Source organism: Heloderma suspectum, chromosome 5, assembly GCF_057233095.1.
Source record: "Heloderma suspectum isolate Gila_16-S chromosome 5, 16-S_ref, whole genome shotgun sequence".
Classification (NCBI taxonomy): domain Eukaryota; kingdom Metazoa; phylum Chordata; class Lepidosauria; order Squamata; family Helodermatidae; genus Heloderma; species Heloderma suspectum.
Genome location: NC_139462.1, coordinates 183,480,444 through 183,498,041, shown reverse-complemented (window position 1 = coordinate 183,498,041; position 17,598 = coordinate 183,480,444). Strand labels below are relative to the sequence as shown.

Genomic DNA, 17,598 nt, shown 5'->3' with positions numbered 1-17,598 from the left:
AGAGGCTCTTTAGATCCTCTTTGCTTTCTGCCATTAGGGTGGTATCGTCTGCGTACCTAAGGTTGTTGATAATTCTCCCGGCAATCTTAATTCTGACTAGGGATGGTGGAGAATTCCGCCACGGATTTCAGTGAGGCTGAATGCACTGGCATTCAGCCCCCCGAAATCCATGGTGGAACGGCCTGCCCCTCTCGTCCCCCCCCCGCGGATTCCCCCGGGACGAGGCTTACCTGGGGCGGATGTTCTGGATGGTGGCGGTCTGGCGGCGGGTCCAGCGGTGGTGGCAGCAGCGGTGGCTGGTCTTTCGACCTGCTGCCGTGGCCGCCATTTACATCCTGTCTTTGCTGTGATAGGCTACGTAAGTCTTTACGTAGCCTATCACGGCAAGCCATCAAAAAACAAACAAACGGCGTACGCAAATGGTGGCGGCTATGGCGGCCGCCATTTGCGTTCCTTATTTTTTATCGTTTTAGTCTACATAAATATTTACATAGACTATTAAGGCGAAAAATAAGGAACGCAAATGGCGGCCGCTGTAGCTGCCACCATTTGCATACGCTGTTGTGTGTTTTTTGCCCAGCCGTGATAGGCTACGTAAAGACTTATGTAGCCTATCATGGCTCCCTGGCTGGACGCAAATGGCGGCCGCTATGGCGGCCACCATTTGCATCCACACCAGCCAGTCCGTGGCCGGAAATCCGGCTGCCAATGGCCCTGGCCGGCTGCTCCACGGAGCTGCTGAGGCGCAGAGCCGGCTGTCAAGGATTCCGGGGGGGAGGACCGGATCGCCTTCCCCCCGTCAAGGATTCTGGGGGGAGGGGCAGAGCGCCTTCCCCCCCACCACAAACACAATCCACGAAAAGGTAAGTGACTTTCGTACATCCCTAATTCCGACCTGTGATTCATGCAGCCTGGCGTTTCTCATGGTGTACTCTGCATATAAGTTAAATAAGCAGGGCAACAATATGCAGCCATGTCATACTCCTTTCCCAATTTTGAACCAATCAGTTGTTCCATGTCTGGTTCTTACTGTTGCTTCTTGACCCTCTTACAGGTTTCTCAGGAGACAGGTAAGGTGGTCTGGTACTCCCATCTCTTTCAGAATTTGCCACAGTTTGTTGTGATCCACACAATCAATGGCTTTAGCGTAGTCAATGAAGCAGAAATAGATGTTTTTCTGGAATTCTCTTGCTTTCTCCATGATCCAGCAAATGTTGGCAATTTGATCTCTAGTTCCTCTGCCTCTTCGTAACCCAGCTTGTATTTCCGGTAGTTCTCGGTTCACATACTGCTGAAGCCTAGCTTGTAGGATTTTGAGCATCACCTTGCTGGCATGTGAAATGAGTGCAATTGTACAGTAGTTTGAACACTCTTTGGCATTGCCCTTCTTTGGAATTGGAATGTAAACTGACCTTTTCCAGTCTTGTGGCCACTGTTGAGTGTTCCAAATTTGTTGGCATATTGAGTGCAGCACTTTAACAGCATCATCTTTTAGGATTTTAAATAGCTCAGCTGGAATACTGTCATCTCTGCTAGTTTTGTTGTTAGTAATGCTTCCTAAGGCCCATTTGACTTCACTCTCTACGATGTCCGGCTAAGGTTCATTGACCGCACTATCATGGCTATCAGGGACATTAAAATCTTTCCTGTATAGTTCTTCTGTGTATTCTTTCCACCTCTTCTTAATCTCATCTGCTTCTGTTAGGTCCCTGCCTTCTTTGTCCTTTATCATGCCCATCTTTGCACAAAACGTTCCCTTGAGATCTCCAATTTTCTTGAAGAGATCTCTAGTCTTTCCCATTCTGTTGTTTTCCTCGATTTCCTTGCATTGTTCATTTAAGAAGGCCTTCTTGTCTCTCCTTGCTATTCTCTGGAACTCTGCATTCGGTTGGATATCTCTTCCCCTTTCTCCCTTGCTTTTCGCTTCTCTTCTTTCCTCAGCTACTTGTAAAGCCTCATCAGACAGCCACTTGGCTTTCTTGCATTTCTTTTTCTTTGGGATGGATTTAGTTGCTGCCTCCTGAACAATGTTACGAACCTCCGTCCATAGTTCCTCAGGCACTCTGTCTATCAGGTCTAATCCCTGAAATCTATTCCTCACCTCCACTGTATATTCATAAGAGATATGATTTAGGTCATACCTGAATGGTTTAGTGGTTTTCCCTACGTTCTTCAATTTAAACCGAAATTTTGCAAGAAGCAGCTCATGATCTGAGCCACAGTAGCTCCAGGTGTTGTTTTGACTGACTGTATAGAGCTTCTCCATCTTTGGCTGCAAAGGACATAATCAATCTGATTTCGATACTGACCATCTGGTGATGTCCATGTGTAGAGTCGCCTCTTGTGCTGTTGGAAAAGAGTGTTTGCTATGATCAGCGTTTTCTCTTGGCAAAACTCTATTAGCCTTTGTCCTGCTTCATTTTGTACACCAACGCAATGCTTGCCTGTTATCCCGGTGATTTCGTGACTTCCTACTTTAGCATTCCAATCCCTTATGATGAAGAGGACATCTTTTTTTGGTGTTAGTTCTAGAAGGTGTTGTAGGTCTTCATAGAACCGATCAACCTCAGCTTCTTTGGCCTCAGTGGTTGGGGCATAGACTTGAATTACTGTGATGTTGAATGGTTTGCCTTGGATTCGTACTGAGATCATTTTGTTGTTTTTGAGATTGTACCCCAGTACTGCTTTTCCCACCCTTTTATTGACTATGAGTGCTACTCTATTTCTTCTAAGGGATTCTTGCCCACAGTAGTAGATATAATGGTCACCTGAATTAAATTCGTAAAATGGACATACTTGTCCATTTTAGTTCACTGATTCCCAAGATGTCGATGTTCAATCTTGCCATCTCATGTTTGACCACCTCCAGCTTACCTTGATTCATTGATCTGACATTCCAGGTTCCTAAACAATATTGTTCTTTACAGCATCGGACTTTCTTTTCACCACCAGACACATCCACAGCTGAGTGTCCTTTCGGCTTTGGCCCAGCCGCTTCACTCTTTCTGGTGCTACTTGGAAATACCCTCTGCTCTTCCCCAGTAGTATATTGGACACCTTCCAACCCGAGGGGCTCATCTTCCGGTGTCATCTCTTTTAGCCTTGTGATACGTTCCATGGGGTTTTCTTGGCAAGAATCCTGGAGTGGGTTGCCATTTCCTTCTCCAGTGGACCACATTTTGTCAGAACTCTCTGCCATGACCTGTCCATCTTGGGTGGCCCTGCATGGCATAGCTTATGGCTTCACTGAGTTACGCAAGCCCCATTATCCTAAATTGAAGATACACTTCTCTACAGGTGATTAATAGGGTAATTAGTACTTATTTTCTGGCAGTTCCCTTTAAATAGTGCTAACATAGCCTGCACTTAAAAAACATTGACAAGGCCAACATTGGCTTCTCATTGTGGCCCATGCAATTGAACTGAAATTAGGAAGGTCAGGAAAGGCCTTGGTGAGGAACTCTGCAGTTTGTCAGATGTATTTATTCATGTGCTGAGGATTAGAATTCATAAACATGAATGCAGGGGGCTTTAGAATACTTTTGCTTTGCCTTTGTTGTTCTTGGCTGGAACCTGTCAGTGCAGCAATACACTGTTCTGTCCGTGCTACTATCAGCACGCGCACACAGAAATCTACAGAACAAGCAACTGTTAAATGAGCAGCGACTTCCAGCATTCATGGTGAGCCAGTCAGACATGAAGATGTAAAGTCACCAGCTTAGCAGTGAGAAGAGCTTGTTCGCATTAATTTGTCTCAGGATCCCTGGAAGGAAAATGTCCTGACAGCCAATATGGAAGAAACAAATGCACACACAAAAAAAGGAGAGAGAACTGGTTTCGGCATACATCAGCTACATAACAATGATTGTTTTAGCAAGATACATTGTTAAGACATGCTATTCATTCTATTCATATTCAAGATGGCTTGCAGATATTAAAAACATAGGGATTATTACAAGGACAACAATAAAAAACTGAATAAAAGAAGTCATTAAAAAGTATTGTAGTCACAAACACACACACACACACACACACACACAAGCAGACTAGGAATCTCAAAGATTCACATTTCATACAGAGCACCAAAGCCTTTTTGAGGGAAAGTCTTACACTGCAATCCTACCCGCATTACCTGGGAGTAAGTCACATTGAACTCAGTGGGACTTACTTTTGAGTAGACAGTGTTGGATTTTGCTCTCACCTTGAGGGCTAACAGAGAACAAGCAAAGTGGGCTTTCCTAGAAAGGGGATTTCAAAGCCCAGGTGCGGAGTCACAGAGAAAGCCTTTTCCCTGGTCTCAGCTGCTTCTGATGGGACACACAAGAGGCCCTCCGATGATGATCATAGGGATGTGTGAGGATTTTATTTCAGTTTGGTTTTGATGAACATTTATCCAAATTTTCAAATTTCTTCATATTCGGGACAAAAAGAACTTCAGATTTAAAAATTCTGAATACGGGGAAAACTGAAACTAACAGATTAATCCGTACAGGTGCCAGGGCTTTGAGTGCTTAGCTCTTCAAAATTTGGGATTGAATCCCCAGGGTTGCCACCTCTTTTTCTGGTAGGCTCCTCATCTCTTTAACAGCTACATGTCAGGCAGCACAACATAATCTTCTCCATGTTGGAAATAGCCGTACTTATTGAATTTGGCTGGTGCAGATGGGTGAGAATTTTGTCTCAGTTCCTTTTTGATCAGAATTTACCAAATTTTGCAAATGTCTTCATATTCAGGGGAGAAAGAACTTAAGATTTCAAAAATTCAGATGTGAGAGAAAGAGAAACTGACAGATTCACCCATTCCCAGATGATCCTAGTAAGTGGGTAGGATTGTATAGGGGAAATCATAGCAAAGCAAGTATAAACCAAGTAGCCTGTCCACTTAGCCTTCTTTACAAAAAAAAAAAAAATTAAATTATAATTGGTAACAGGAAATTCTGACATGTAATTGCTGACAAATCAGAACTAACCAGACATGCATTTGTTATGTTGAGGTGTGAATCATTACTTAAATTATTCGTCTCCGTGTTCAAATTTCCCTCCCAGCCAAAATTTCTTACTGGCTTAAGAATCAGCAACCACCACATTATCTACTCAGCACTACCCAGTCCTCCACACCATGATGGCATTGCAGAAGATTCTATATTGTGCTCTCAGTTTACTTGTGGAGTCAGCCATGCTGTAAAAGTAGCACAAGAGTTGAGACTCATGTGCTGTTCTGGCATGATGGATGCCCCTTCAGTTTTGCTGCCACAGGCAACTTAATGCATGGTCAAAACCAACGCTGTTTCCCTTGAATATTACGCCTCAGTTCTAAATACATTTGACTTGGAAGTGAGTCCCATTAACTTCAGTGTATTTGATTTCCAAGAATGTGTGCTTTGGATCACAGCCCAAATGTGGAAATTACACAGAAACCTAACTTGGATCCAAATCACACTTACTTGCATTCCAGTGAAACCAATGGGACCTACTTCTAAGTTTAAACTTATTTTTTATGTTTCAGAATAACAGTGAGAATCAGTGGCCTTCCTCCCAAAGGGAGCCAGAGCAGCTTACCATCACCGTTTATAAAGATAAAGATGTGGAAATGGATTGAGGCTATGTGGATATCCAAAGCCCCAGTTTTTGGAGCCCTGTTGAGGAATTCCAGATGAACATGCAGTGGGTGGGCGGGAGATGTCCCCATGTGAGCTGGTTCCACCCCCAACCTTCCCATGTTGAATGAGATGGTCTGAAGGAGAAATCTTCATGCATTCAACTAAATGCACTTAGAATCTGCCCCATGATGGGGAATTCTGTGCAATTAGGCTTCCCAATCACCAGGAGGGGGGATTCTAAGTACATTCAGGGCCAAAACAGACATTACTTTAAGGTCTTTTTTACATGAGGCATTTAGCATGTGCCCATCATCCCCTACTCACGGTTGTTTACAGACTCTTTAGATGACTGTGTGACCCTCCATTTTTGCGTCTATGCCTATCCAGCACTTTTGGCAAGTTCTTTTGGAGCAGGGAAAACGTGGCATTTGATGGTGAAAGCAAAAGAAAGCATGATTATCTCTTGTGTATTTGCACTATTTTGCTATGCTACAGTGCCACCTAGAGGTAATGTAGCAGAAAAACAGGATCTCGATTTTGTGATGAAACCAAAAATACAGTGAATGTACAGTGGATTAACAGCCTCATAAATCTGTCTCTAGCATAAGGGTGAGAATTTCATTTCAGTTTGCTTTGGGTGAGATTTTACAAAAATTCACAAAGTTCTCCATGTTCAGGACAAATAGAACTTGAGGTTAAAAAAAGATGTGGGAGAAACCAAAACTGAAAGATGCATTCCTCTGGGCCCAGGACTTTGAGTGTTTAGCTCTTAAAAGTCTAGCTCTGAATCCCTATATATTCAACCATGTTAGTACTGAATTAGGGTTGCCACCTCTTTTTTCTGCCATGCTCCTGATCTATAACAGTTATATGGTATAATATGGTCCTCTCCATGCTGGGAATAGCTGTACCTATTGAATTTGGCTGGTGCAGATTGGTGAGAATTTCATTTCAATTTATTTTTTATCAGAATTTACCAACATTTGCAAAGTTCATATTCTGGAGAGAAAGAATGTGAGATTTAAAAATATTTGAAAATGGGAGAAAGCAAAACTGACAACTTTGTCCATCCGTAATTTAGTAGCTCCCCTTCATCGATCACTGCCTTGTTGTGGCGAAGGGGCTTGCGTAACTCAGTGAAGCCATAAGCTATGCTGTGCAGGGCCACCCAAGATGGACAGGTCATGGCAGAGAGTTCTGACAAAATGTGGTCTACTGGAGAAGGAAATGGCAACCCACTCCAGGATTCTTGCCAAGAAAACCCCATGGAACGTATCACAAGGCTAAAAGAGATGACACCGGAAGATGAGCCCCTCGGGTCGGAAGGTGTCCAATATACTACTGGGGAAGAGCAGAGGGTATTTCCAAGTAGCACCAGAAAGAGTGAAGCGGCTGGGCCAAAGCCGAAAGGACACTCAGCTGTGGATGTGTCTGGTGGTGAAAAGAAAATCCGATGCTGTAAAGAACAATATTGTTTAGGAACCTGGAATGTCAGATCAATGATTCAAGGTAAGCTGGAGGTGGTCAAACATGAGATGGCAAGACTGAACATCGACATCTTGGGAATCAGCGAGCTAAAATGGACAGGCATGGGCGAATTTAATTCAGGTGACCATCATATCTACTACTGTGGGCAAGAATCCCTTAGAAGAAATGGAGTAGCACTCCAAGTCAACAAAAGGGTGGGAAAAGCAGTACTGGGGTACAATCTCAAAAACGATAGAATGATCTCAGTACGAATCCAAGGCAAACCATTCAACATCACAGTAATTCAAGTCTATGCCCCAACCACTGATGCTGAAGAAGCTGAGGTTGATCGGTTCTATGAAGACCTACAACACCTTCTAGAACTAACACCAAAAAAAGATGTCCTCTTCATCATAGGGGATTGGAATGCTAAAGTAGGAAGTCAAGAAATCACCGGGATAACAGACAGGCATGGCCATGGTGTACAAAATGAAGCAGGACAAAAGCTAATAGAGTTTTGCGAAGAGAACACGCTGATCATAGTAAACACTCTTTTCCAACAGCACAAGAGACGACTCTACACATGGACATCACCAGATGGTCAATATCAAAATCAGTTTGATTACGTCCTTTGCAGCCAAAGATGGAGAAGCTCTATACAGTCAGTCAAAACAAGACCTGGAGCTGACTGTGGCTCAGATCATGAGCTTCTTATTGCAAAATTTTGGCTTAAATTGAAGAACGTAGAGAAAACCACTAAACCATTCAGGTATGACCTAAATCATATCCCTTCTGAATATTCAGTGGAGGTGAGGAATAGATTTCAGGGATTAGACCTGATAGACAGAGTGCCTGAGGAACTATGGACAGAGGTTCGTAACATTGTTCAGGAGGCAGCAACTAAATCCATCCCAAAGAAAAAGAAATGCAAGAAAGCCAAGTGGCTGTCTGATGAGGCTTTACAAGTAGCTGAGGAAAGAAGAGAAGCGAAAAGCAAGGGAGAAAGGGGAAGAGATATCCAACCGAATGCAGAGTTCCAGAGAATAGCAAGGAGAGACAAGAAGGCCTTCTTAAATGAACAATGCAAGGAAATCGAGGAAAACAACAGAATGGGAAAGACTAGAGGTCTCTTCAAGAAAATTGGAGATCTCAAGGGAACGTTTTGTGCAAAGATGGGCATGATAAAGGACAAAGAAGGCAGGGACCTAACAGAAGCAGATGAGATTAAGAAGAGGTGGAAAGAATACACAGAAGAACTATACAGGAAAGATCTTAATGTCCCTGATAGCCATGATAGTGCGGTCACTGAACTTGAGCCAGACATCCTCGAGAGTGAAGTCAAGTGGGCCTTAGGAAGCATTACTAACAACAAAAGTAGCGGAGATGACAGTATTCCAGCTGAGCTATTTAAAATCCTAAAAGATGATGCTGTTAAAGTGCTGCACTCAATATGCCAACAAATTTGGAACATTCAACAATGGCCACAAGACTGGAAAAGGTCAGTTTACATTCCAATTCCAAAGAAGGGCAACGCCAAAGAGTGTTCAAACTACTGCACAATTGTGCTCATTTCACATGCCAGCAAGGTGATGCTCAAAATCCTACAAGCTAGGCTTCAGCAGTATGCGAACCGAGAACTACCGGAAGTACAAGCTGGGTTTCGAAGAGGCAGAGGAACTAGAGATCAAATCGCCAACATTCGCTGCATCATGGAGAAAGCAAGAGAATTCCAGAAAAATGTCTATTTCTGCTTCATTGACTACGCTAAAGCCTTTGATTGTGTGGATCACAACAAACTGTGGCAAATTCTGAAAGAGATGGGAGTACCAGACCACCTTACCTGTCTCCTGAGAAACCTGTACCAGGGTCAAGAAGCAACAGTAAGAACCAGACACGGAACAACCGAGTGGTTCAAAATTGGGAAAGGAGTACGACAAGGCTGCATATTGTCACCCTGCTTATTTAACTTATATGCAGAGTACATCATGAGAAACGCCGGGCTGGATGAATCAGAGGTCGGAATTAAGATTGCTGGGAGAATTATCAACAACCTCCGATATGCAGACGATACCACCCTAATGGCAGAAAGCGAAGAGGATCTAAAGAGCCTCTTGTTGAGGGTGAAAGAGGAGAGTGCAAAAGCTGGTTTGAAACTCAACATTAAAAAAACGAAGATCATGTCATCTGGCCCTATCACTTCCTGGCATATAGAAGGGGAAGAAATGGAAGCGGTGACAGATTTTACTTTCTTGTGCTCCAAGATCACCGCAGACGGTGACTGTAGCCATGAAATTAAAAGATGCTTGCTCTTTGGGAGGAAAGCTATGGCACACCTAGACAGCATAGTAAGAAGCAGAGACATCACCTTGCCGACAAAGGTCCGTCTAATCAAAGCTATGGTTTTCCCAATATTAATGTATGGCTGCGAGAGCTGGACTATAAGGAAGGCTGAGCGCCGAATAATTGATGCTTTCGAACTGTGGTGCTGGAGAAGACTCTTACGAGTCCACTGGACTGCAAGGAGGTCCAATCAGTCAATCCTAAAGGAAATCAACCCTGAGTGCTCCTTGGAAGGACAGATACTGAAGCTGAAGCTCCAATATTTTGGCCACCTAATGCGAAGAGAAAACTCTCTGGAAAAGACCCTGATGCTGGGAAAGACTGAAGGCAAAAGGAGAAGGGGACGGCAGAGGATGAGATGGCTAGCTAGCATCACCGATGCAATGAATATGAACTTGAGCACGCTTCGGGAGAGAGCGCAGGACAGGAAGGCCTGGCGTGCTATGGTCCATGGGGTCACGAAGAGTCGGACACGACTGAACGACTGAACAACAACAACAACAATTTAGCAGCTACATCTTTTTAAATTTTTACTCTAGAATAGGTGCAGGGGCCCTGATACAGATCTTAAAAGCCCCCAACCCCCCATGCTAGGGTCCTGATCCAGACTGGAGGCCCTGAACCAACTCTAGAGTAAAAATGAAGGGCAGGAAAGGCATAGCTGCTAATGTCTGTTTTGACCTTCAGTCAAAAAAGGAAAGAGTCCCCCTTCAGATCTTCCCACTCTATGTGGTAATGTCAGGGTTGGAGCCAGTCAAGACAGGGACACTGGTGGCAGGGGTTGGCGTGTGCAGCTCCCTCCCCTCCCATGCTTTCAAATACATAATGACTGAATAGGGCTTGGATGGCTTTTATTTTTTTTAAGAAAATACTGTTCAGAAGTTTCTTTTCCACTTCCCACCCCAGGTAGCATCTTAGAAGAAAATCCTCTTGAGAGGTGTAAAAAGATTAAGCAGTTGGGTTCCTCCTGAAATCTGAAATAAAAATACTGAAATCCTTAATTCAAGTATTGGGGAGGGCAGGGAAAGGGGGCAGGTTAAGCTGCTGCCAAATATCCTGAAGCATTAGGTTAGTGATTTTAGAACACATCCATTATACAGGCACCTGTCAAAACAAAAAGAATGATGGTTTCAGCTAATTAGAAAAAAAATGGCTTGCAAACAGACAAGTTGTTCAGAGTGCCATATTGTTTTAGACTGTAATATGAGATACCTAATTTAGTAGAATGGTTATTTTTCCTGGTAGCACCTAAATTAATTAACCCATCAAAATTGATTATCATACACTCATCTGTACTGTTGTTGTTGTTGTTGTTTAAAAAAATACTTATGATAAGATTGCAAGGGAACTTTCCTTAGGTCCAGTTGTAATCTAAATCTGGAAGACTGGACTGACCCTGAATGCTTTTCCTAAGGTTAATGCTATAAACGTGACCATCCCCTGCCTGAACTCAGATAAATATGCCCTTAAATAAAATCAGTTCAATCAACATTTAACAAAGAAGTAAATTTATTTAAATAAGCAAAATGAGTCAAAACAATTTTGCCTTGTTCCAGGTAAAGCTGCATTTTAAAATGTCCCTTTCCCATGTTTTAGCTGCTTCCTTTCAAAAGTATTTTAAATTATTGTTGTTGCTGCTTTCAAAATTCTTTCTGTGTTTTATCATTGGTTTTATTGCATTTGATTGTATGATGTATGCTCCCCCGAGAGAGCTTTGGCTATAGGGCAAATCATAAATTGAAATACAACAACAACAACAGCAACAACAATGAGTTTAGGATGAGGCGCTGTAATGAAGCAACACAGTCAATGCAGGTGTGATTACTCAAATCTCAAGTGATCAGATGATGAAAGGAATCTCTTGAGGCACCAGAGAGCTTGTGACAGAAAGACGATATTGACAGTAGTGGTCTAGATAGTCCAGTGGCCTATTCAGTATAAGGCAGGTCCTTCCTTCTATTTATTTTATCTCCACCCTCAAGTCTCCCAACTTGTCCAAGGATTGTAAACCTTCATGATTTGGTTAGCTCACATCTGCTTGTAAAGGCATGCCAGAGCTTTGGCACCCTTTGCCTGGCCTACTCGGAGATGCCATGCCTTTGAAAATCCTTTCCTCGTGCAAACAGATTTAGCTGGAAGCAACTACAAGAAAGCATCCATGGTGGCCAAATGGGCCAGCTTTAACACTTTGAAAAATATTCCTCGGGGTATCTTTTCAGGCCTATCCATCAAATGGCTTTGTTGCTCCTGGGCTGACCTTAGTCAGTTGTTTATGCAAAATTCTTTTATAAAGATGTATTTCCAGCTCTTTTGCAGGTTTTTTTTAAATGCTCTTTGGCTCCAGAGCTAATAGAATGCCAAGAAGTGTGGGAGTGAAGGTGGCGGTGCTATGCCTGTCAGCTGTAGAGTGATTCCTTTTGTTCACTGCTGGGTCTCATGATATTTTCCAGGGACACCCTCTTGTCTATTTGGTTTAATGATTAAAAAAATGGATCACTGCCATCAGAAACTATTCTCTGTGATGCGGACAGCCTCTTTCTCTCTTCTCTCCAAAAGGACAGAGCTTATTACAATTCACTAGCTTTTATTTTTTAGTGGTGTTTTCATAACAATGGTGCATCTGGGTCAAATCAGGTGAAAGTGCATTGATCATATCTGGAGCCTGATGAGGTTTTCCTGACATGGAGCAGAAGCTGACAGGAGAATAGAGGCCATCTCTGAGGTTCTAAAATGAGTTGCTAGCCATTTTACAGGGAAAAAAACTTAAATTGAACTGTAGAACTCTACCTCAAGATCATATACTCCAGTGGTTCTCAACCTTGGGTCCTCAGATGTTGCTGGACTACAGCTCCTATCACTCCTGACCACTAGCATGCTGGATGTGGATGATGGGAGTTATGGTCCAACAACTTTTGGGTCCCAAGGTTGGCAACCCACAGGTATAGTCCAATCTCTGACCCCAAAGTAGGATCCTTTCTGCCTTGATCTCCCTTTGCCCTGCACATTAAGTCCTTTTTGTTGAACACACAATATCCAGGTTATCATGTGCAAGGAAGAGAGCAGAAAAGATTGAAGTGCCTTGTACTAATGATGCCTTTAAAATGCCGTTTTCTCCCAGACTACAAACCTCATGTTACTAAGGGTTGGTTCACTCATGATATTCATCATTCAGTGATTGCACTCTCCAGCGATGATTTGCATGTTTGAATGGCCATCGTAGATCCAGTACCATAAATACAAACTCTCACCACGTCTGAAAAACATTGATCTCAATCCAATTGTGTGCACACACAGCAGCCAAGCTGTACATAACGGTGCTCCCCTTAAAAAAAATGGTCATCACACCATTCAGTTGATCTGCAGAGAGAGGCAACTGGAAGAGTTAAATATACATCTTATATATTGTATTGATTCTTTGAAAAGGATCATAATGGCCCGTTTGTACATATGGCATGCAGTAACCCACATGCATCAATATAATGGTACACATTTGTGCCTCTATAACCACAGAAGCCTGCCCAGGATCAGAAGGACTCTCTGGGTGCAGAGTGATGTGACAAATGGTCTTTATTTAATGAATGAATGTGGGTTGCTGTATGCCACAACATCACATATTCAAATGGGCAAGGATATGCAAAAAACCCAACAAAAACAGTAAATGGGGTTGAGCCAAAAATAGCACTGCCATTGCAAAATAATATGCACAAATGAAAGAAACACCTGAGGACAATTTTCTGTATGTGTGTGGTCAATAACTCAAGCGGTAGCAATATAATTTCACTGTGTATACACTGTTATGTTTGTGCAATATTATGTCTACTCGCAGATATTCTATAGTCTTTATGGAATACAGTGGGTTGGATCCAGGAACTCAAGAGGAAGGGCTCCCTTCATGGAAGGTCCCTCCACCCAGTTTTGGGGATCCCCCCCGAAACTACATCTCACCCCATTCAGCAGAATGTCCTGACTGTCTATGTAGCATTTTCAGGAGGGGCTACCGTGGGAAGGAGGGGGTAGGGAAGTCCACTTCCATCAGCACAATTGATCCAGCACAAATCTGGATCCAGCTCAGTATTCGGTGTGTGTAAACTTCATTCCTGATTATTTCTTCTATGAATTATGGTTATATTGAAAGAGGGTTGTGGGGAAATAAGAACAATGGCAAACCCACTTCAATTCTAAGGCTACTGCAGCAAAGTTTTGTTTTGGCATACAGCTGCACATAGATACACAATGGAATTTGATTTGTGAGGAGCCTACAAAAATTACCCAAATAACTTGCATTTTTAAATGACTAATACATAGACCTGCACCTGCTCAAGAGACTCCATAGATTAGTCGTGCAGTCACTGGAAAGGCCCCTTGGAATTCAATTACATGGCTGGAAAACAGAAAGCAAAACTGTGTCCTCCAATCCATTCAGTGGGAGGAATCCCCGCAACAAGTTAGCTACTTCTCTGCTGAAATTTTTCATGAGGATTAAGCATTTTCAGTGTGCTTTGCTACCATGTGGCTTCCTGCATATTCATACTATTTTTTAATTTTTTTGCACTTGATTTGTTCTATTTTTGCAGCTGGAGCCCCTCTCTGACGATATTCTCCATCAAACCCCTAATGTGAATGCGATGGTTTCTTTGCAAAAGACTGCTGAAATTCACAGTAAGTTTCAGGGTTTATTTGAACTTCAGTGTTTCAGTATTAGATGTTGTTAAGTGTAAGGTTTTGGAAGATACATGGAACATAAAAAATGCACATACAATCCAGTTTATCTGAATAGTCTGGGTAATATTCAGATACTAATGGCATGATCCGGTCATCCTTTGCATCTTTCCCATTCTCTCCATGTGTTATTCCATTGCCAAGGGTTTTCTGGCTTCTTCTGTCCATTGGCAGCCCATCCAGAAGGGGACAGCTTTACTCATGGGACAGTTGTCCATACCTAAATGTGTGCATAAGGGACCGATTAGATTGACCTCTAAGAACATTTGATGCTCCCAGATATGCTGATATGGAGTTATGTGATGGATATAGTACAAGGGTGGGCAACTTTTGCCACTCCATATGTTTTGGTCAACAACTTTCATGATCCTTACTTTTGGCTGTGCTGGCTAGGGTTGATAGGAGTTGTAGGACAAAACATCTGGAAGGCCATAAGTTGCCCACTCCTGGTATATCAAAATCATAATTTTAATTGCCAAAATTATGGGCAATCATACATATTCCATGGTTTTGTTAGCTGAAATTTTGTATTAATTTGTCTTTGTTCGTAAGATGTATTGATGCATTTGTAAGATGCATTGTTTGCAATGTATGCTCGTGCTGTCATTTCTTCAGCACAGCTGATCTGTTAGCAAGTTTCTCATAAGAAATATTCAGAAGTATCTAACTCTGATACTCCAAGAAAAAAGTATATTTCCTAAACTGTCATGTTAATAATTAGGATAGTTTACATTTTTTTAATGACATAATTTTGTGAGTGTTACTCTACATTTTCAATCTGTCTTTCATGGAAAAATGATGAAAGCAAAAACAGAGAGTTGAGTGTTGTGTTGATTTCACCGAATGAGATAGGGGAGATGAAGGTTAAGCCAGTTTTTATTGGCATACTTGTGGGCTATTGAGCTTCACAGAGTCCTTACTGGGGCACAAACAGTTCAAGCAAATTGGCATACTTGTGGGCTATTGAGCTTCACAGGGTCCTTACTGGGGCACAAACAGTTCAAGCAAATTTGAGTATTTCTAAATGGAATGAAACCTAAAAGAGTGCTGGGTGCAATCATTTGCGTGTTAAGAGAGCAATCCTATTCATGTTTATACAGAAATAGGTTCTACAACACCCAGTATGCCCCAGCCGGCCAGGCTGACTGGGAAATGCTGGGAGTTGTAGGACGTCTTTCTGTCTAAACATGCATAGGATTGTACCCTAAACAGCTCTAGGGTCAGGGCCAGCAACAGAGGGTGAGTGACCTTTGGATTTTCTGCCTGTCTTGGCCTCTCTCTATTGGGCAAATCTTATAAAAACTGAATAGGTTCAACACTTAGTGCAGCTTGCTAATAATCAGTGCCTTAAAACTCTAGGGCGGGGGGAAGACCCCAATCCAAAAGAGTACTGTCAAAAGAGCAGAACTTAGCTTGTGAGTTCCTATTACTTTATTTTATTAATGCCCTTACAAAACTCCAGCGGTGAACATGGGTTCATTTCTTTTACGGCAGAGCAGGGTATTATTCCTATGCCAACAGATCTGGTTTTCTTGCACATCTGTTTTTCTAGCAAAACCCCCCACCCACTTTGCGAACACTGAAGCCCATAAATAATGGGGGTTGAATTGCTTGTTCATTGCAAAGTCTTGACTGTTGCATGACTGTTCTGTGGGAACATTATGGAATGAATGCCTATATAACTTTTTATTATTATTTTTGTTTTGTTTTAATGAATAGAGATTATAGTCTCTAAATGTAACATTAATAGAGAATGTTTTTGTCTTTTTTTAAAAAAATACAATTTGCCAGACTCAGCAAATGTTTAGTGCTTTATATATGAAGTTTTTAGTCATGTATTTTACACCTTTGGAGAAAAGCCATGCTTCAATCACTTAATCTGATTTTTTTAAAGATACTTAATATGCTTTGGGCTTTATCCCCCTAAAATTTGCTGTTATGTAAAGATCCCAGTAACAGCTCAAATGGCCATGGGGCTATGTTTCAAAGAAGCTGCCTCCATATCATGCTACCAGATCGAACAGGTTGTCCTTTTCCTTCTGTTTGGCCTTTTTTTGCTTCTAGTAATGACACCTATTTTGTTTGTGGATGAAAGAAGAAATCCTGAAAGTTTTCAAGCTGTGTTCCATCCTAAAGGATGAGGAAAAGAATTGACATCCAGCATAGTTCTGAGTCCTCCCACTTGCTGTTGAATGTCTTCAACGATGCTACAGATAGGCTAGGGGCATGCGGGGCAGGGGGAGGGGCTCTATGCTCCAGAACTATTTCAGAGTTGGGATCTATTGATCAATCTTGGCTTGAGAAACAATTTGACAGGTCTCCCAATCTAGGTCCTCAAGGGTCACACCAAGGCCTTAGGTGATATTACCACATCAGTTTTAGGTGGCACATATTAGATCTGAATACAGCCTCACAAAGGAGATCTGATATTTTGTATGTCAGGGGAACAGAAAACAACAACAATGAAAACCCTGGGTTTATTCTGAGAAAGGATTATATCCAACATTATGCTAGTGGAAAAGTTACAAGAGTTGGAGTTGTTCTGGCAGCTCAAGCAACACCAGGCCAATGAAGTCATAAGTTGTTCAATGCTTTGTAGAATGCCTTGTGCAATAGGTTGTGCAAGTGGATTCAAAGTATTGGGTGCACAATAAAAATTGGGATTCTGCAAGTGGTAGAAGCTTTGCTCTTGCAGAGTGACACAATTGGATGCAACTCAGTAAAAACACAGCCCCACTGCATGGTTACATTCATAAATATTGAAAGCAAAGAAAATAGCCTTAATTCAAGCGCTCAAATTTGAATTTTGAAACTGGCAAATTTAGAATTTATGCAAAATTTCATTTGAGCTGTAGCTCCCCCCAACTTGTGCCTCTCCACCAAGGAGTCATTGTATACTGTGTGTGTGTGTGTTTGTGTTGGTGGGGGCTTCTATCCTCTTCTTGCTTTCTGACATTGGTCCTTAAAGGGTGTAGCAATTTTTCAAAGTAGGTGAGAATTCTTCGGGGTTCCTCTGAGGACATTGTTCTACAACATGAGGCCACCTGCTAGTTCCTGGATATATACTCAAACTGAACCTGTGCCCCAGCTACTGGCATGTCTTTGAAATGAGTATTGGCTTGCCAGCACTTTCACACACTTTGGACTTCCAGGTGCCATCCATCTGGAAATCAGTAAGCACTTGAAAAGTTATGGTACCAGGAAGAATACATGTGTGCCATTAATAATGTTCCATTTGTGAGTGATTACTTTTCATTCAGCTGGATAGCTTGCTTCACTTTGCAAAGACGTTTTGTTGTTGCAAGCTAAAAACTCAGGAGTTTTCTTTTTTTAAAATTCCACACATTATATAATGAACCAATATTCCCTCGCCTACCATTTTTTTAAAGCCACCTTATAATATATGACAAGGCTCCAATAGCAGCCAGTACATACATTAACATTTTAAATAAATTAGTACAGACCCTGAGGT

The 17,598-nt window shown here is 42.1% G+C and overlaps 1 protein-coding gene across 1 annotated transcript in view; it reads left to right on the top strand.

The window, feature by feature from the left end:
- LOC146344932 (histone deacetylase 9-like) overlaps nt 1-17,598 on the top strand; it is a 284,959-nt gene that overhangs the window by 172,345 nt on the left and 95,016 nt on the right. The window contains exon 12 of the mRNA XM_084859825.1: nt 13,982-14,066. Coding sequence (XP_084715951.1) covers nt 13,982-14,066 — 85 coding nt within the window. The remainder of the gene's footprint in view (nt 1-13,981; nt 14,067-17,598) is intronic.